General features: G+C 42.5%; 1 protein-coding gene across 6 annotated transcripts in view; it reads left to right on the top strand.

Annotated features, from left to right (window-relative positions):
• The first annotated feature begins 3,877 nt into the window (after window positions 1-3,877).
• Window positions 3,878-20,785, top strand: part of LOC118513197 — an 88,417-nt gene continuing 71,509 nt past the window's right edge. The window contains exons 1-4 of one of the 6 annotated variants that reach the window (XM_036058685.1): window positions 3,878-4,539; window positions 4,712-5,856; window positions 18,604-18,863; window positions 20,219-20,583. In XM_036058685.1, the coding sequence (XP_035914578.1) occupies window positions 20,520-20,583 (64 nt within the window). In that variant the 5' untranslated portion in view covers window positions 3,878-4,539; window positions 4,712-5,856; window positions 18,604-18,863; window positions 20,219-20,519. Of the gene's footprint in view, window positions 4,553-4,711; window positions 5,857-18,603; window positions 18,864-20,218; window positions 20,584-20,785 lie in introns of all 6 variants that reach the window. The other 5 variants (XM_036058686.1, XM_036058688.1, XM_036058689.1 and 2 more) reach the window with 5 other exon arrangements.

Genomic DNA, 20,785 nt, shown 5'->3' with positions numbered 1-20,785 from the left:
CGAAGTTGCTAAGCGTTGTTTAGCTTCTTTAATTTTTGGATACTAAAATGTGCTTTAAGTATGGCTGACGATTTGTGGTAAAGGGCTCCTACTCCTACGTAGAGCTGAAGAAAGGAAGTGTTCTAATTCTTACTAAGAGATAAAATTGATATATTGTTCGTATTGAATAAAACTTTTTTTAAATAAGGATAATTATGTAAAGTTGAAAATTGCTTAAAAGACGATTTATTTTATTCTCATATTTTTCGATAAAAGTTTTCATAGCAATGACGTATAGAGCACAAGGTCTTAAAAGCTCATATACATATTACACTCAGATTTTTCAAATCTCACTAGGTCGTATAGGTAATACAAATGTTTACGAAAGTAAAATATATGGCACACTGTCAATGATCGTGCTCCATTTCTGATGCTGCGAACTCGCCTTTGTGTGAGATGTTGATATTATACGTCCAAGCTCGTTTCTCCAAACTCTCTACCCTTCCCGGTTAAATTTGGGTCATGAAACAAAAGGATTGATCCATGGCACAGGATATGCTGGTACTTTTTTGGTGTATTGCAACCCGTGTACAAAAATGGGAACATCTCCTGGAGGACTAAAGGATTATCGCGCTCGTCACGTAAATCAGATTAAACAAACGCCACTGACATCGGTCGATTAAATTGAAAGAGTTGTGCTTGACGAACGACCGCCATGCCCTTTCGCACTCCTGCGAAGAGGATCAGTACCGCCTAGAAGAAACACAAGCCGAGTGTAGAAAACGATTTCGCTTTCATCGGTTGAGTTTGGGGGGACTATGGCTGACATGTGGCAGACGTGAATGTGACATCGAGCGGCCAAAGAAAATCAATAGAGAAGCACTAGAACTGTTCCAGTGACAAAAGATCCGTTTCCGGTTGTCAACGGTAGCCTCTGCTGGCGGCACCACCAACTTCATCTCTATGACAATGACTCTATGACGATGATGACGATGATGGTGATTAGAACATGCCTTGTTACTATCTCGCGGTCGCCATAGCCATGTGTTCGGTTACGGCCCATCGTCGGGTACCGTATCTGCCGAATTGACAAAACGAATGCGACAGGAGCATGATTTCACCGAGCCCTTAATGCATCGGACTGTCGAGTTTGATTTCCGGCTAAAAGGATTGGGCCTGCCGGTACGACGACGTTTGATTGACTTACAATAAGACCTGGTTTCCGGTAGCAGTTGACATCTGATGGCGTGTAGGCGACCTCACGAAGTTATATCGGTTCACATCTATCAATCAACTTTACCAGACCCTTAGAGTTATTGTACGAGTGGCAGAAATCAAAGGCACACCGTTTATCAGAGTGTTATTGTTTTTGGAAGCTATAAGGGACAGTAGGTCAACAGTGTGTACTTCTGGGAGGCATGTAATGTAAATGATTGTGTAGTTTTAATTTGGTGTAAATGAGAGTATTTTAAATTTGTATATTTGTAAATTGTTTGTAGATGTAAATGTTATACGGAGTTTTCCATGAAAACGCCGTTGAAGAGCAAACGCCGAACTTTATTTTACTTTTAAATTTTTTAAGTAAGGATGGTTGCTATAAATATTACAATATACTTTTTTGCACTACAATTTCGATTGTTATCGGCTTACCAATTTTAGATTTCATTGATTAGATTTTTACCCTTAGCTGAATAGTCAGCCCTGCGTTCGAGGAGGTGGTCTGAAAAGAATTTGATTCCAGTAGAAATAATAAAAATAGTCTTCGGAGGTTCGGTAACAGAGGCTATAGTGATGTTGGTTTTCACACGGAAGGACTTGGTTTCAAATCCCATTCGGACTGTTCCGAAGGGGATCTCAGGGACGACTGACTTTTCAACTACTACGTGGTATCATAATCACACAGGTCGTTAAGCAAAGAAGAAGAAGAAGAAGAAGAACTTACATAATACAAGTAACGAACCAAGTACATGTTTGGTTAATTTGTTAATTTAGAATGTTAATCCAAGATTATAATGGTTAACTCATGTTTTGCGTTTTCTTTGGCAGTACTACCCAAAATAGACTTATCTGGCTATTTCTGACTTAAGTATACTCCTCTGCACTCCAGGACAGCCTCCTTAAATTACCAAGATATTGGAAAATAATCTCTATACTGATCAATGTGTCACTAATGTTACCCTAAACCAGCAGGAATCCTCTCTTTCGATTAAAACTAAACTTAAAGCGGGTTAGTAAACGAACCCGTACTTGTTATGTTACTCTCCTCTTTACAATCTGAAGTCAATGGAACGGAGTAAATGTCCGGCGTTATAAGCCAGGGAAAAAAAGGTAAATACAAATCGTATAAAACATGCCTCCCGTTTCATCCGACACACATGCAACCTTCCGTGTGATTATGTGCCGGATGATTTATGAACCAACTAATGGACGGAAACTACACAAATTAGCACAGTTTTTGCCTCATTTGGGGTTGTGTTTCTCCCGCCACCGAATCCATGTTAACCCTGGCGTTGAACCGTGGCATACTTATCACTTTCCATTCAGCATTCATCATTTCGCGCAGACATCTTAGGTACTGAATTCTCCGTAGCACTTTCCATCGCATGCCAGATCGTCTTCCCGCAAGGGTACCGGAACAATTCCGGAGCCTGGTGAATGTGGACACGCTTTTCGGATGACGGCCGACCACAAAGCGGAGGGAACGATCCATTTCAAATTTCGCAAAAGCTTCCAGCCACCTTCCCCTTCCCAAAATGCGTCTCGTCCTTGGAACTACGGTAAATGAAACGAAAGGATTGAGGAATGAAATTAATTAATGTTTGCTGTCAGTCAGTCTAATGGCTTAAGCTAATTTCCAGGTTGTGACACACATACACACCATGGCGGCCGTTGTGGTAGTGTCTGGAAGTGTTTGAACGCATGAGCGAAATTTAATTTTATAAGTATGTTGTAATCTATTCTCTGCACCACGCTTCACCAGCGTAGTTTCTGTGCGGTTTGCTTGACATGAAAAAGTTGAATTTGGATTCTGATCGGAAGTAAACCATGTAGGTTGTAAATTTGGCAGCTTGGTCGATGTGACTGATGCGAGTAGAGTGCATGTCGCATGAGCGTGCCGTGGCTATGTAAGGGACATAGTTTTAGCTGAGTTATCGGCAGTTTGTAAGTTCCAATTTAAGGAAAATATAGAAGCAAATTATGTAATAAGGTAGTGAAAAGGGACCACAATCTATAGGATTGTGTTTATTCTTTCAATGAAGTATACAGTTAAAAATGATTCAATATAATGAAACTAAAATTTTTAGATTTTCTTTCTTGTAGGTTTTCATAAAAGAAACATGGCTTATTCATCACTTATGCCTTAGGGTGTTTAGAACCTTTATTACCCTTATAGTTTTTTTAGATGAGAATGAAGAAATCAATTCTATTCGCTCGCTGTATTGCTACTGTATTGGCGAAAAGGAATTGACGTCGAGGAATTCTCACTTAGAGACTAAGTTGTTTTTGTGAGACGGATTCCTCACATTTTCCCCTTCTAAGTTAATTCACTTCGCTCTACCATATGAGAAAATGTAGTTCACAATCACTGAATTAGTCTTGCTCACTTTCTACGGTAGACATACAAATTGCTTTCCTTGCAGCCCTCGGGAGGAAGTGAAGTGAGTATAATGTCTCACTTTTTCTCCCCTATCAAATCACCGACATTGTGCAGGGGAAGTGTTTGTTTTCACGCTCACTGATGTGAGATGTTTCGTTCGTGACCTGAAAATACATGTGATTCGTGAGTTTCACTGTTGAATGATTGTGATGAGCTGTATTACTTTTTTGTGAGACAGACATCCTATTAGCTCATCTCATGTTTTTGCGTGTTTCTGAAGCAAAAATCTCACTGTGCAGGACAGTTGGACGTCTCGCCACTGTGAAAAGCTGGCCAGTTGATAAATGAGATGAATTTGAAGAGTCGCCATGAGCGAAACATCTCGCTTCGTAGTTTCAGATAAACACACTTCTCTTACAAACACAAATGCTCATGATTAAAAATAAACATAAAAAATCAATTCACAGCATCCCGCGAGAGTTTGCTTGTGCAAAACGTGTGCTTTGCCAGAGGGAGAGTGAGAGATACTTAGAATGGGAAGAGAACGGATATCGGTCACTCGCGAGGGAACTCATGCGCCGAGACGAAAACCAACCAGGATACAACACCCAAAAACCGACTTAGAATACTGTGGTACAGAAACACGATATCCGAACACGAACCATCGACGTTTGGAACGGAGTCAGTCACTCGCGGATAGTACACGCGGCAGGATTCGAGTGTGCCGTGTGTTTCTGTATTGTGTTTGTACGCCTTCGTCTGTTCCAGCAATGGGATACAGCCATCATTGCGAACATCAAGCTCCACGGCTGATCTTAACAGGATACATTGAGGGCGATACCATTTTCGCCTGTTGTGTCAACATTATCAACGTGGCACAAAGTGTTTAAATCATGTGACGTTTAGCATTGAACTCGCGCTGCATCAAAAAAGTGGATTAACGGCAAATATTAGCGCAAATGGTTATGAGAAAATGTAAATTGAATATTTATTAAATTTAATCATTTCTCTTGCAAGTGTTACTGTGCAGTGTGAAGTGTAAAATGAAGTTGTGTAATTAGTTTCGATAACACCAGAGTCTTCAGTTTTGTAATGCAATGAATTAAAAGCACACGAGTGAAATGTATCTTCCAGGGATATCTTAAAGGCTCCGTGGCTCGGTGAAATCGTAATAAAACCTCATCATTCACATCAGACGTCAGAATCAGCAATAATAAAACGCTACGAGCTAATGGATGTTCGGAATTTCAATTCTCTTTCTTCAGAAAGGGTAAACAAGCCCAACGTTTATAAAATTGTCCATTTGATTTAGATCTCTTCCTCGAAACGGTTCTGATTTCGGTCAGATGTTTCGCATCATTGCTACGAATACGTGTCTGCGTAGTTGTTGTTGTGAGCTGTACGCTATGTGACATAATTTGTGTACCAGTGAGATGCACCCGAAATGTTTTTGTTTTCTCTGCTCGACATCTTTGTGGAAAGATTAAACCAACAAGATGGGCCACTTAGTGAGTCTGTGGTTTGGTTTGGTAAACCGATAGTGACAGTGTGAGGGTAAAATCATCATTGAAAAAAGCGACTACTTTAGTGAGCGCTCTGAATTCATTCATTTGTTACTCTGGTCCGTAAGATACAAGATGCTGATGCAGAATCATAGTGCACGTGATATTCCAGAATCCAGAAGATAAACAACTCTTCCTCAACCGATTTAATTTTATTTCTGTGGCGGTTTTTTGTTTTTTTGTCTTTGCGTTGGTTGCGCAAGTGGTCCACCGCGATTCCTACGGACAATCGGAATGAGAAAGGGAAATGAATAAAACATCTACCAGTACCACCGAATGGCCGATCGGTTTGTCCTCGACGTGTCCTTGTCACTGTCCGTCGTCCTGCACACCATCCGCACGCAGGTCAGAGCAAGATTAAATGAAGACAAACCAATGTCGGCGGAAAACTGGACTGAAAAGCTCAGCGTTCGCACTGATGAAATGCAGCTGGTTAAAGACGAGTGAGAGCGGCAGGACGAGCCCGGTGCGGTGCCATCCGACAGTGAATGTGTCCTTTGTGTCGGCACAGATAGCTTCGCTTTGTCTCGTCTCGTTCCTTTTTTTCGGGCACTGTCTAGCTTTTGCTTCTGACACTACCGGGAAAATGCAGAAGCATGAGCTGACGGTTTGAAGTGGATTTCAATTAACCCGGCTTATGGTTGAGTGATAGGTTTTCCTCGCAACGGAAAGTTCTCAAAAATGCTGCTCTGAAATGAGGATGGTTCGCTGAGACTGGTGAGTACTGGAAGGAAGGATACAAAAATTAAAACCCTAATCCCAACTCCGAACAAGGATGACATTTCCACATTCCGTTGTATTATTTTGGAACGTGTTCGCATGGGCTTTTAATTTCTTTATATAATTTTAAACCAAAACGACAGCTTAACAGAAATTCTACATTGAAACCAATTAAATATATTCGAGTTAGTTTATAGTTGACATTTTGTTCAGTAAAATCGGTCAGAAAATCAAAATGTATAATCAACTGATGCTGTTTTTCAGTTGTTGTTAGTAATTATATGAAGTTATTAAAATATATATGAAAAAAAATGCTTCTCATAAGCTAATGTAGTTCGATTTGCTCTGTTCCTGAAATCCCTTGGTGCGTAATATCAACCATTTCAATGGTTGTCGCATTGTTAGCAGCGCTCCAGACGACCCTGGAGGCGATTCGGGCGAAACCTCTCTACTTCTCCATTATCTGAGAAGCAAAAGGCACAACTACGTTTAGATTTACGGTCACTAAAATCGTACCTACCGGCGGCTTTATGTTCGATCCGTTTGACCCTCGGAGCTTTTCGGGAACGGTAAGCCGGCTGACCGTTTACATTTGGGTCAGATCAATGACAGCGGGTTTATATTTCTTTCCTCCTCCATTTTGTTTTCTTCCCAGTCGCGGTCGACGGTTGGCTTACGACGTTGGTCAATAATTCTCCCGCAATCTTCTTTTTGCGAACGAGATCCAACGCAAAGCCATCTGGTAACTGTATGCGACGATGCGTGCCTCCATTAATCAACGATCTAGAGCGTCTCGGATCACCTGTACATATTACTTATAGGATTTTAAAACCAGATGTTTCCCACACTCGCTCCACTGTTTCCACGGCTCACAATATTGGGCAGGAATCGTCCTGGCGAAGAAATATGGATTCGGGCTGTTATTTGTGCTTTATGCGTTGCGTTTTTATAAACACATTTCAACACCATTACGGAGGATTGCCTTTAAGCATGTTGTATCTTTTATGGGCAAGATTTATGAGGGCATTCGCTTGGCCGGTTGTTTGTTTGTTGGTCATTGATTTATTTCTAGTGCCTTATGGGAGGTAGTAGATGGTTTGTTGCTAAGCGCCAAAAAGTATTTAGATTTACTTGAAATGATTTTCTAAAGCTATTCTCTAATTTGAAAACAATGTAAAATAACCGGAAGATTTAACCATCCCAGTTTCGTAAGGCTTCATGTGATTTTATGGGTAAAAAACATGAAAATTGATTCTACCTTATTGCATCTCAATTTGTGGGTTATTCGTTTTCCATATTCAAGTTGATCTGGTTCTTTTGTTTGGTTCCCGAGAATTCTACAAATAACCCTAACAGCTGGATAGCTGGCACAGAACTTGCTTCCCTACTGCCCTAATCGATGTGTGTTTTATCGCACGAACAACAAATCCTTCCTCACTGATCGGATACATATTTGATGCTATATCTCCGACAGACAAAACTGTATCTACCCATCCAGTAAGAAAGTTGGCCTGAAAGGAAAAAAGGAAAGCAAACAAAAACGGCACCAAGAAAAATTCACCCTCCATTACAAATCAATCGATGCTTTGTTTCGTTTGGGGATGAAGCAAATGAGGGAGCCTACATCACCTGAGGAGATGTATTAGCAGCGGTGGGGTTAAACGATTGATTGAAACGGAATTGGTAGACCGATGCTTGGCGGTAGTTTTACTTGAAGGATAAAAGCAAAGGCCTTTTTTCTGCTGGAAGGATCAGGAATCTCAAATAATGGTTGGCAAACGAAACAAATAAAGAGTGGCAGTTTCGAATGCGGAATCAGGCTCCGACGGCGAAGAAAATGAAACGTCCACGTAAAAGTAGAACCCGGAGTGAGATTGTGGCAGATGATTGATTAAGCTAAATCTTTTCGCTCTTTGCCTTATGATTTAATGGATTTTATGAACTAGAAAATGTGTACCCTGAAGTAAAGGGCAACACGAAAAAATGATCCTCCCAAACGATCCCAGCACTATGGGGTATATTTGGTTGGCTATTTTAGGGAAAATACGATCGATTAGCTGGTGTTGAGCCCGGCAACACGACTGCGTGAGGATTTGTTTAGCATTCTTCCCTTATGACGTAAGCGAACTGATGGTCAATTTGGAAAGGGATTGTGACTGGCGATGGAGGATAGATAGTATAAACGACAATAAAAATAGCCGAATCGAGAGGACAAATCAGGGCGAGCAACCGCCAGCCAGGGTTATACGGAATGCAGAAAGCTCGTTCATAAATCATCATTCATAACAGAGACAACATCCACATCCTACACATATGTACCGGACACACTGAAGACACACACATTCCCGCCTGTCATGCTGTGGGCCACCATGGGCAGCTTTGTTGTTTTGTCTTTGGTTCAATCGTTTTCGCTGTTTGAGACAAGCGGATAGAGTTTTCACAACGTTTTTGTGTTCGGCGCGCGAGTGAATCCTTGTGACAAGGACGTAACGCAAATGATGCGATTGAGTTGCAACAGTGGCCAGGATGACGGGCCGACTGGGATGAATGTGTGGGAAGCTGGGGGCTTGGGTTCGAGATTCATGCGCAAATAATTGATTCTTGGCACGTAGCTACGGCTACGGATTATTGTCATTCGTTATCCTGTTCTGCATGGTGCTGTCCCGCGCATTGGGCTGGGATCTGTGGCCGTGGGTGGTGTGGAGATCTCGCTCGTGCGATGGGTAGAAGAGTGCTTTTCCAAGCAATACTTAGAGCCTCAGCTCAGCGAAGCAGAGGTGGAAACTTTCCAAAACCTCCCGCAGTGAACGTGTGCTCCTGGTGGACGGGCAAATGCATGAAGTCCTGTTGCTAGTTCGGAAGCCGTATTTTTGTAGTTTTTTTATATCTCCTTATCTTAGTTTGCCTTCCATCGGAAGCGATCCTGCTAGATCCATAACGAGTGCCAAGAAAGAAGAGTCGTTAGTTTGTCCGTTAGGGGTTGCGCTCGCTCTCTCTTTCTATCCCTCTCTCTCCTCTCTCGCTCTATCTATCTTTCTCTCTCTTTCCTTGCACCTCTCTCATCATAGTTGTTGTTTAGTAGGTGATACGCGCGGTCTTGATGGAGATCGTGAGGAACGCGGCTGGCCTAACGAATGCCGTCGGTTGGGGAGTTGCTTTGGGCGCTTTAGTTAGACTGCAGCATCATTTATTCGCGTCAGGATAATGAGAAGGAACAGCGATTCGACATTCATTACATGCGGCGTTCAGCTCGTTTCTGCTTTTTTTTGTTCGTTTGTGTTGAGGTATTCATTTGTTCGGTTTCAGTTCTTTGTGCTGATGGTCAAAGAAAAAGGGGTAGTCTGGAGGAAAGGGATGAGGGCGGCGGTATAAGGGAAATGTGATATTAATGGTACATAACGGTAGTTTGTGCTCTCTAGTCCCAACCACAAGCCCGCAGCAAAAGGCTATCGAGCTGGAAGTAGTTAGATTTTTTATCCGGTCCCTTTTCTTCGCCATCAGCTGGCGCAGCTTGGATAGCTACGGTACGTGTCATCATTTGTCATAGGGGCTCATGGCGGCGTCTGAGATTTATTAATGGACGAAATTGTCTTGCCACGGATATGGCGAGTGTTTATTTTGCCTTAAGACGAATGTATGTCTATGATAAAACCGGTGCAGCATTTAAGAACAGGTAGTCTTGTTGAGCGAGAATCTTCAATGTATAATCATAAAGACATTGTGATTGTTAAAAAGTATTCACAACTATTATGGTGGTCCGATGGTAGAGGCGACGTCGGCGCTGATTCCTCACATGACAGGACGATCCGATTTGATCCCCAAATCTCATCCGCTCCCTCCGTAGTTAGGGTTGGTTATTCAACGTTGTGGTATCTTTAATTGAAGTGTGCCAGCAATACGGCCAGGCCGTTCTTTATGAATAAAAAAAAAAAAATTGAAGTGTGCCAGAAATGACAGGCATAGGCTTTAGAGGTTTCTAGGCCAAGAGAAAGACAAAAATATTACGCTTACAGTACATCGTATGTGTTTTACCTCTCTATACAACTGTTATATTTTAAAAGAATAATTAATTGAAATTTCTCATTGAGCAACAATTTTTAAAGGATTAAAATTCGAAAGGTCTTGGCCTGTAATTGCTAGCTTATGTGGAACTGATTTTAGGCGTATCTGGATAGTCACAGTACTTGGAGGCGTACGGAATTCCACCCCACTCTTGCTAGACCTCTGGAGACGTAGACCACGGATCGAAATGCTTAAATTCAGAGAGACTTTTTAAAAAGTGTCACTACTTGCTTTTACAAGTATCTTTACAGGCTTTTTCCACAGTTTTGTTATCAGAAGAAAATACGATTTCGAAAGACGCTTAAAATAATAACTACCGCTTTAAAACCCCATGTTATGTTGTAAACGATGATTAATTTTGTTTCCATTCACGGTGCCGAACAACCCAGTGTACAAATGAAAAAGAAATCTCAGTCTCAGCTTTTTATCCTGAAATTCTCGCCGTACTTTGGTAAACGGCATCCCGAAGGGTTGCCTATTAAGGGGCTAATAATTGGTCACAAACCTGTGGCCTCACTCAGCCTTGCCTTTACCAGCACTCGTTCTCTGCGTTCAGTAAATTGGGCACGTAGGACGTTAGGGAATCGTCCTGCTTGTGTCGGGCCCGCGTTTATGCGACCACAAACGACAGCTGGGATCTCCGATTTTCTGCAAGCAGCTGCAACTGGGTGGAGATACAGGGCGAAGAAAGACATGCGGTAAACAGCAGAACCAACACATAGATGCATGTGTGCATGTGTACACACGATTCAACAGAGGGCGCAGAGATTCTGGAATGTAGACCACACGTGACACAATTCACAAGATCATTCTGCCCTACAGTGAAGAATGTTGCAATCGTATAAGAAACGCTTCTGTGCCGTTTGTCCCCGGAACGTCCCTCTGCAAGTAACGCATAATGTCGGCTCGGATCGTTTTCTCATTACCCAAGCCAAACCCAGCTACCGTGAACTTCCGGCGAAATGGACCCTCTCCGCGCACCGTCACCGTTAGCCCGTCACCGTCGACCGGAAGGAACAATTTCTTATTTGCAAAAACAGCAAACGGAAGCTGCTGAACAGAAGATCTTCATACAAGTCAGGGTGAGTGTCGGGTTTTGTTGCCGGTCCGATGCTGACGATGTTCACAGTCGACAGCGTCTTCGTCAACGGGAGCTAACAACGTAATCCCTTTGCAAAGAGCGCTCGTACGCTTGTCAGACAAGACTGGGTTGCGTCTGCCGTCAGCATCATCATCGTCGTCATCATCATCACCAGCAACAACAAGCTGCAGCTAGTCCGATAGCGGGTACCGGGTACCTCGCTTTCTGATCCTGTTATTGCAGGAAGCACATCCGTGTACGGGAACTGTGCGCCAGCATCCGCGCCCAGCTCTCTCATGCGATCCATCAAAAGCGAAGCGACTGAAACGTTTCGATGCCGAAGGAAAATCCCGAAATAAAACAAGCCCAGCCAGCCGGTTGCTAAACTATGCCAGAGACACCCAGACCCCCGGAGCAGGATGGTGGCTTCGGTCGGAAGCAAATATTTTAACCTCATGAGCAAACTTTGATATGATTTATGCATCCGTTTGAATACGGCGGGGGCTTGCACCCTGTTTAAATGAAACGATGGGTACACTTTCAATCAAACCGACCTGCACCGGCAGCTTCGTCGTGCTGATTGCATCGTGGGCAAACTGCTGCCCCGAACCGGGCACGGAGACGCAACGTGAGAGCTCGGCAAAGGAGCTACTTGATTGGGAAAAGAACGCTGGGCAGAGAGCCTGAAGGAGCCGCCCTCGTTGGGTAGGTTTTGCATTCGTCTCGGAATCGAAAATGGCAAAGGCAATGCTTCGTTTGGATAATTTATGGAATGCCAACTATTTTCCTTGCACCATTCCAATCCCGGAGAGATCTGTTTGAATAGTGCCTAATCTATTCCAATTTAACCCCGGGCTTCAGGTGAGGTGACCGAAAAAGGGCGAAAAAAGCCATCGGTGGCCTGCGAGTTGCAGCACTCCTCCAGCGATGGGAAGGCACGCCGAAAGGGTGCAGAAAGTTTTCGACTCAATCATAGAAGCACATTGGGCGTGCCGTGAGCGGCTAGGATGTTATTTTTGAGGTGCCGGAGCTGATTAAACCTGTCTCTTGCGGATTTGCTCGTTTGGCAGAATGCAATCGCTTGGTATGCTTGGTTTGCAGGTCTGGGACACGGAAAGCCTCAGAAAGCATCACAGTCTGGCAATCATTTGGAAGAACAAATTGGTTTTATCGATCGATGGCTCGTTTAGGGAGGGCTCGGGATGGGGGACGTTTAATTGTTTATTTGTATGCTCAGGGGAAACAACGGGCGATAAAGTTTGAACAGCGATCCTTGCTGCATGATGAGCTAGCTTTAGTTTAGCATATAACTGCAATTATTATCTCTCGACTTTGCCCCAACGATGTTACATGTTGTCCGATTAGTAACGATTTAATTGCGCAATGATTTCTAACTGATTTTGTTTGATGTTTATTTCATTTAAAAAAAGAACAAACAAATATTTCTTTTCATTGTTGTAGAATGGTTTCCTACTAAACACTGACTTATTGGGTGCTTATGAAAGTTGCTTCTTGTTTAATTTTATTATTTATTCTAACGCTTTGAATTAAAACCAAGAAGTCAGTATTAGGGTGAAATTGAATTCCAGTCCTGCCGTGTGAATACCGGTCACACTATCATCTCTACCACTGAGCTTCTTTTAGTGAAACGGCATATGATAAATTATATTTCAAAGGATCAAAAACAGAAGCACTTAGAGCGGATACTACTATAGTAAGAGCTTAATTGTTTTCCCATATCTGTGTATAGGTTACTTGTTCAAACAACTACCTAATGGCATTGTAAATTACTGCTGCTTTGTACTAGATCATCAAACACAAAAATAGAGAAGTATGGTAGCGGTAAAATAAGTTTCAACTAAAAGTAAATTATAAAATGGCAGCAGGGAATGAATTTATGAAATTTTTAATTAAAATTCCAATTGGCATAAAAATTAAATTTTTAATTAAATTATCCATTCAGGCCAGACATTCACATGTGTAATAGATTTTAATTATGTTCATCATATGATCCAATCCTTGAAACATTCGACGTTGGTTGTAGAAGCTCAACAGGAGTTGTGGCTGGATTAGGTGTCATGCTTCCAGAAACCCTCACAAACATAGAGCTTCTAACGCACGTGTTAACTTACTTTTCCTTTTCAACAAAAGAAAGTCAATCAGCCGTCAGCGAAACGAATTTCGACCGGCATTTTCCTACGGTGCTCGCTGCTTACAACGAGTCCTTATTTTCCTTTTCTCGTGTCGTTGACGTGAGGAAAGTTTCTTCTTCCCTACCATATCAGCGCGAGCTTTTTATTTCTCTACAGCTTTTGGTGAGTAACGATCATCACCAGTCGCCTCCATTATCCACCAGGCGGCTCCATCGGTTTTCGTTATCGCTTTTCCGTCCAATATTCAATCCGACTCGTAGGTGTGACGGCTATGGTGGTAGATTTTTTATACTTAAAAAATGTACTATCGTAACGCTTCCAAACCGTGTATCCTCTGACGACGCTGGTGATGCTCGTGCTGCAATGGATATGTTATGTCACTGAAGGTGTGCTTTGCGATAACTCACACATATTTCAGCAGAGCACCGTAAACGTATTTTGGCAGGGTAAGAAGATTCCGAAAATCGATTTTTTTTTCTAGCCGAACGGGGAAAGCATCTTGATTTCGGTTTTACACTTCTTTTTGAGGCAAACAATATCACCAAAATATCAACATCTACGCCGGTGTGCATGATTCAGTTGATTTCGCACGCTAGAATGCTTTTGCATGATGCGCCTAACGTGGTGTACCCCAATAAGGTATTCAGCGGAGGATGTACGCCAGTGGCCGTACGCTACACGAGAAAAGGATTCTCAGTGCATCAAGGATTCAACGGCGAAACAGGCATCGGATATTGCTTGGAGTTTGTGCGAAAAGATAACAGACACGCTGCCTTTCCGGTGCGGCAATTTTCCGTTCGTTTTTCTTGACAATCGGGGGCTTGGGGTTGATTCTAAGCTGCCTAGATAAAGATGGTTGGATCGTTTTCTTTGTGAAGTTTCCGTTCGCCTTGAAGTTTCTGGGCGCAAAAGTTCGCTGGCTGTTTTCTTCGCACCGATACGCTACGAACGCCGTTCGGTTCGGGGTGTCGGTGCCATTTCTTTCTTTTTCCTCGTTGGACCGTGACCAGAAGTTTCGGTTTTTGTACCGAGGCAGCAAAGAAGAATACTTCAACGTTATCCAACGGGAACGGTTGTGTCGTTTCTTTGTTAGTTTGTTTCTGCTTGCTTCTACGCTCCGTTTCGACAATCTTGGATGGATTTTCTGTGCCATATTTTTCACTGCCAGCATGCCTCCAAGCCTCCAGGGCACGGAAGGAGGAACGCCCGTGCACCTATGATGGGGTATGTTTTGTGCATCGTAATGCCATTCGAAAATCATTGAAGAGTGGTTACCATCATCCATCCCATCGCTCGCTACAGTGTCTGTAGCTCGGTAAAAGCGTACCATCGTACCACTGTTTCTTGGCAATGTGGCATTCTTTGAGGCCAGCGATGCCATTTATCGATGGATCTTGTTCACTTTTTGCAACGCCATTCCATTCAACGGCTGTTAGTCATTTTAGCACAAGGATTGAAAAAGGGAGAGGATAATATCGACTTAAGCTACTCTTCACCACATTTTAACATCAACGTTGGTGGAAAGATAATCAGCAAATGTTTTACAATCATGCCACGCTTCCATGCCAACAGAGTATGCTGATGGTTCGTTGATTGGCCGCTTTTTCATCTTCGTGAGTATGGTGCAGCGGTGATCGAAACGAGGGGACGAGTATTGTTGGCTTGGTTCTTGTCGTCCTTGAAAAACCAATGAAAGCGTATACTACAAGCAATGAAATTCAATATACACTTACACATCGAGCTCGGTTGCAATGGCCTTAAGATTATTTTTCGATACGATAAGCATTACTTTCTCTTGTATAAACTATGGTTGAGTAACTGAACTATTTAAACGATACTCTCCTGGAAAGAGAAGGTAGAGATCAAATTAAGTCCTTCATAGGTTCTGGCATTGTGGCATTGCATTAAAACAAGAAGCATGGCAAGTAGGAAACCGGTAGAAAGTCGATTAACCTCAGATTCAAAGTAGCTTTCTTCAAATAGCTTTTCTACGTTGTATTATAGCTTTGCGTACTTTTACGGTGAAGAATTATTATCCTAGTTGTTACGAGTCGTACATTGTTTCCTAGTAGGCTGTGCCAAGGTAATCCTCGATACCACTCTCACTCAAGCACCGGCCCCTGCCAATCCAATTTCACGGCCATTTTGGTGGACGCTTCAAAGTCATTTCTTCACTCTATATTGATGTCAATGGCTGAATGAATTTATAAAGTAAAGCAAAAAAACTCCAACTCTACCATAAAGGTGGTTCCTGCCACGCCTCGTCTGTTATTTTTATGGAGTTGATTTTAAAGTCATACTATTCAAATACACCCAATATCCTCAAATTAACAGTAGTTCGTGTTCGTGTCATAATAAAAGTCTATAAAATCTTTGTTACTTTTTACTATACACTTTAAATACACATTATACTATAAATAAGATAAGGATGCAGGCGGAGAAGTTGATGTATTGCGTTGATTGAGATATTGAAATCGAAGAGCTGCAAAGAGCTCTGTGGTTTGTGATGAACTAGTTAGACGTCATACTTCTTCTTCTTCTTCCTTGGCCTGGCAACCTCGAAAGGTTCGGCCTGCCATTTGACTTAAATTTAGCCGTAGCAAAGTAGTCTGCCCTTGGATTTGAACCCCGGTCCTGCCGTGTGAAGACCAGCGCCGTTATAGCCTCGGCCATCGGACCGCCCCGTCATGATACTACGCTCGCATATTTCAAGATAGATCAAACAAGTTTGAAGTAGAAATCGTGGATCTTAGAAATTATAGCCAATCATTTTAAAACTCTTTGGAATTTGACTTTCTTAGTCACTATTACATGTATGTGCTATAAAATGTCGTCTTACACATTCAAATTTTACAGAATAAGTACCTTAACATCTATATCAGGGACCAATTTTCGCTTCTTCTTCATAACAATAACCTGTTTGCTATTCTCATTGATTCCACTTAGTTTGATAGTCACGTCTCATTATGGAAGAACGGTTCAGATGGGATTGGAACCTTGCTGCTTTCACCGAGTGAAAAGCGAAGCCGCTATCGCCTCTACCACAGGAACACCCTGCATGGACCAAATTAAAGTTGACAATATGATTATTACTCAGGACTGACGACAATGGGCAACTGTATAAAAAAAAAAAAAACAAAACATTTCAAGACATAAACATTAGCTGAATTAAAATTTGGAAATTGTCGTTAAAGAGTTACTATTACAATATTTTTTCAGTGACTTTCAACATGAAGTGGTAAAATTTGTGATGACACTTAGCATATCAAACGTATAAATCACCGTCACACAACAAATAAACCAACATTTGAATCTGACCATTTTAGATTTTTTTTTAAGTATCATCAGGCCTCAATGTGACTCAGCAACTTCCCCGACATTGAAGTATTTTTCTAGTGAAACGCTTTGAATAATACTTTCCGTGCCATATTTCCTGCAGCATATAACGTTTTATGTGACACTTGAGCAAACATTCAATTAAAATCTTCCCCTCAAAACATGCGCACACACATACACGAACTATAGTCTGCCACCCGCAGACTTGACGCGCTTGATTCTTCCCTTCTACGCGGTACCGTACCGCTTCACTGTCAAACATGAGTTCGTTTTACGCAGGCGAAGCAAATTATTCTACCATGTTTTGATTGAGTTTGTTAAAGAGAAGTTTGTGACAGATTTTCCACCTCGAAGCAGCAGTACCACAGCACGGCTCGCCGGTTCAGCGGAGTGGATCGGTAGTGGGATAAAACTTTTCACCCATATATCCCAGCTTGTGACATGTGCGTTGGATTTCAGTTTGTTTTGGGTAACGAAAAACTTCACTTCAGTCTCTTCAATCTTTGTTATTCGCTGTACCATCTTTCGCGACGCAACCTGTTGGCGTTTAGTTTTAAACTTCGCCGCTAAGGCAAAGCCACGCGGAAGATAAATGGCCGAACGTGAAACAAAATCACGCGGTCTGTTGCTTCAATTTGAATCGCTTGGATGTTTCTTTGCCCCGACGCAGCATACACTCGAAAATCCTTTCGAGAAAGAAGGGCACAGGCGAACGACGGCGAGTATTCAGTTGAATGCTAAGTACAATCTTTCTTCATCATACCATCTTCACGAGCTGACATCCTAGCCGATCCGAACGTTCCGGGCGGTTCGTTTGCATATGGGTACATTTTCTTGACTTTTATTTTCCGCCAACATTACTTCCTCTCCAGCCCACTCTCCTTTCCCGTATCGCCATAATCATGCAAAACACGTCGGCATGTGGCAGGCTCGATGTCAGGCATTCATTAAATTGTTGCTGAATTGTGCCGCATAAGAGATTAGAATATATTTCCCAAGCCAAGCAAGCCTTGGCGACGGTTTCGTGGAAAACGTTTTGACAAGTGATCACGCACACGCGTACAGGGCCGGGCGGTTTGTTAAGCGTGCCGAGGAGAGTTTTGGTACTTTTTACCCGTACAAATGGCTTTAATTTTTAATAAGCCCAATTGAGTTTGGCCCACAGTTTCGTACACACAAGTGTTTCATGTGCAGTGGAATGCCTACAACAGCACACCCCGAAAGGTTGAGGTGAAAAAATCTCCACTGGTTTTATACTTTTACGCGCACCACTGTAAAACATCCTACCACGGTAAAAAATAATCCCGGTAGAATAGCGAAACCTGGTTTGCTGTCACCAACGGATCATACCAGCGTTTCATCTTCTCCTACCAATGGCCGCGGGAGATCGTGGAGATGTGCGCAGAGCAGATGAATAATCAAAACGAGCAATTTTCTCGTGTAAGAAATCGTGTACAGCAAGTGATTTTTATATGTAAGCGAAACCGTAGCACCTCATCATTGGAACCTGACTCCCGGGCAGGAAGGCTGAAATATTCCGAATAAGCCCAAGGTTAGTAAGGGCGCAGTAGATATGTGGAGAAGTTCGAGTCGCAGGCTCGCATCTCGGCGGGTGAAAATTTCCCAATTTGAAACATGAATTATTCTCGGCCACTTATCATGGGGTGTGGTTTAGGGTAGGATTCATCAAAGGCACATGCATTCCACTGGAGCGGGTGAGGTGGAAGTGGAGCGAAGAAAACTTTTTGCACAACGATGTATTAAAGGGCTCGGTGGAACCAAGCACACTTGTAGGGAATCTTTAAATAAAGGTAAATTAAAGTAAAGGATTTCTCGGTAGAGGGTATTTCTTTAATGTACTTTTAGGAAACAGAAAAGTGTCAAACGAAAAATTCAAAGCAATTTTATTCACAAAATTGAATTTGTAAGATTATTTCAGAATAGTTGAGGTAACTTATTTTTGAATGATTTTTTTCTTGAATATATTTTAGTGTTTTTCAAATTTTTATGACTGTTCTCTTTATTCACAATGATTCCTCTTCAATTCTGTTCTTATATATCTGAATTGATATCATTTATCTAATGTGTGTATTCCTCTTACATTTTTTGCAGACATCATCGAGCACTATTTCAACCTTTTACGCTTATTGCTGAAGAAAATACCACCTACACATGACCGGAAGATTCTTCAATTAGGTCATCTGTTACGGTATCTCAAACAAACAAATTCTGCAAATAGCAGTGAGCTAGTGAGCAATATTTCAAATCAACAGCAGTGGGCCAAAAATCCACAAAGTACAAACAAACCTACGCGCGTCGTACCGTTTCTCTTGAAGTGAACATTCGTAAGGGTCAAGCAGTGTGGCCGTTTGGTAGGTTCTTCATGTTTCCTCTTGCTTCATTCATGACAAATTCATCACAAAAAAGCACAACAGAATGACAAGCCAAAGCCACAAAAAATGGCGTTTTAACCGAAGTAATTTCGGCAGGCCTTCCTACGTACAACCGTTGTACAGAAGATTTGCTTTTTCCGGGGTCGGTTCCGGATTGTTCCACGCCCAGGTAGCAGAGTCACTGGGTAGGTGAATAAGTTCCGCGAGATGATGTAGCAAGAAGGTAGAGATAAATTAAATTATGCTGAAAACACGCGTTCCATTGCTGCGGCAAAACAATAGAGGTCAGTCACCCCATAAATTGGAGCATATTTGAGTGAGAGTGTCAAAACGCGCAGGTCCTTTACAGAGCAATGTGCAAAGAAAGCCTTCTACTGATAAGGCTTCTTATCAGTTTAAAAGTTTTTACAATAATTGTTAGATAAAGCTCTCCAGTACTTTAACAAGAAGTGCAAATTAAATGCTTGTGAACTGCATGCTGATGTTAAAGTTGGCCTGGAAAAGTGAAACCGTAAGACAGAAACCAAGAAATATAACCAAAACCCTTTTTTACCAACAATCAAAAAGGCTAACACAACTGTCAGCACCTTATGCTTGTCTCTGAATCGTCAGAAAGTTCGACTTGCGGCAGAGAAACCGAGAGAAAACGGCAATGATTAGGGTTGGTTTTTACAAAAAAAGGTATCCTTCTCCACGGCGCTCTGAAGCTCTGAATGAAACACAAACAAAACCATCAACACCATAACACTTCGATGCACCGATGTTAGAGAAGAACGATGCAGCAACAGGACCTGCATTGGCCGAACAACCGAGCCAACAAGCTAAGAGAAAATTTGCCTGACCTTCCATTCACCGGGGGTTAAACCGGATCTGGTTAAGGTGGTTCTGGTGGTGTTCTCTCACCTCTGCACATAACGGTTCGCCCCGTAGCCAACACGCCTTCCCATCCCCTCCCCCCTGCTCTTCGAGGTTCTATTTGCGGTTAAATTTGTGAGTTTCTACCCACCTTCGACGACAGTTCCTGGCTCCGCTGTGTTTCATCCTGAGGGGCTGCTATTTGTGTGTGAGCGTGCTATTTTTCGGAATCCAAAGTGAAACACTTCAAGCGTAAGCTACGTCCTAGCAACTCTCAAGGTACTCCAGATTGGGATGCAAAAGGTTATCCTTTAAAATCCCCACGATACCTTCCACCGTGCAACAGAGTTGGATAGATGGATGGATGGATGCAGCAGTACACCTTGATCGTCAGTGATGCTTCTTTGCAACTTTTTTTAATGCCGTGTTTCTCCCCATCAAAACGTTTTAACAACCTACCGTGCGGTGGTGGTTTGTAGGATCCCCCCCAAAAAAAAAAATGGTAGAAAAAGTGTAGTGAAACAGATTTGCAACGACTGAAAATTGTGAGTGCATCGGTACTTGGGGTCAGCCTGCTGGAACCTGCAAACCCCGTAACGAGTGTGTGCGTGTGTGTGTGTGTGTGTGGATGTGTAAATGTGAAGTGAAGGCTGCCGCCGTGCAAACGAGTGTACGTGAAACCCTAACACGGAAACCGACCAAAAATCATTTCAAACCTCTGGTGAGCGCTGCAGTGCACGGGGAGGATCTGGAAACGAAGATTCTCCCTTACCGCCCACTATGGGAACACTTCCGAGCGTAATGGATTTACGGCTTCCCATCCTGTGGTTGCTGCTGGCAGCAGGTACGTGACTTGATGGTTCACTTAAAATTCTTATGCGTTTCTTTCCATTCATTTTAACATTTGTTTGTGTGCCGATTCGAACTTTTCATGCCGAGTGCAAGAGATTGTTTTCCATGCTGTAAAGCAAGCGTACCGCTAAGTGGAGAACATTAAACAAAAGAATTAGAGTCTTCCTTTACACAAAGAGAAAATTATCTTTAAA

The sequence above is a fragment of the Anopheles stephensi genome, chromosome 3 (assembly GCF_013141755.1).
Source record: "Anopheles stephensi strain Indian chromosome 3, UCI_ANSTEP_V1.0, whole genome shotgun sequence".
Lineage (NCBI taxonomy): Eukaryota > Metazoa > Arthropoda > Insecta > Diptera > Culicidae > Anopheles > Anopheles stephensi.
This window is presented reverse-complemented; position numbering and strand designations above follow the sequence as displayed.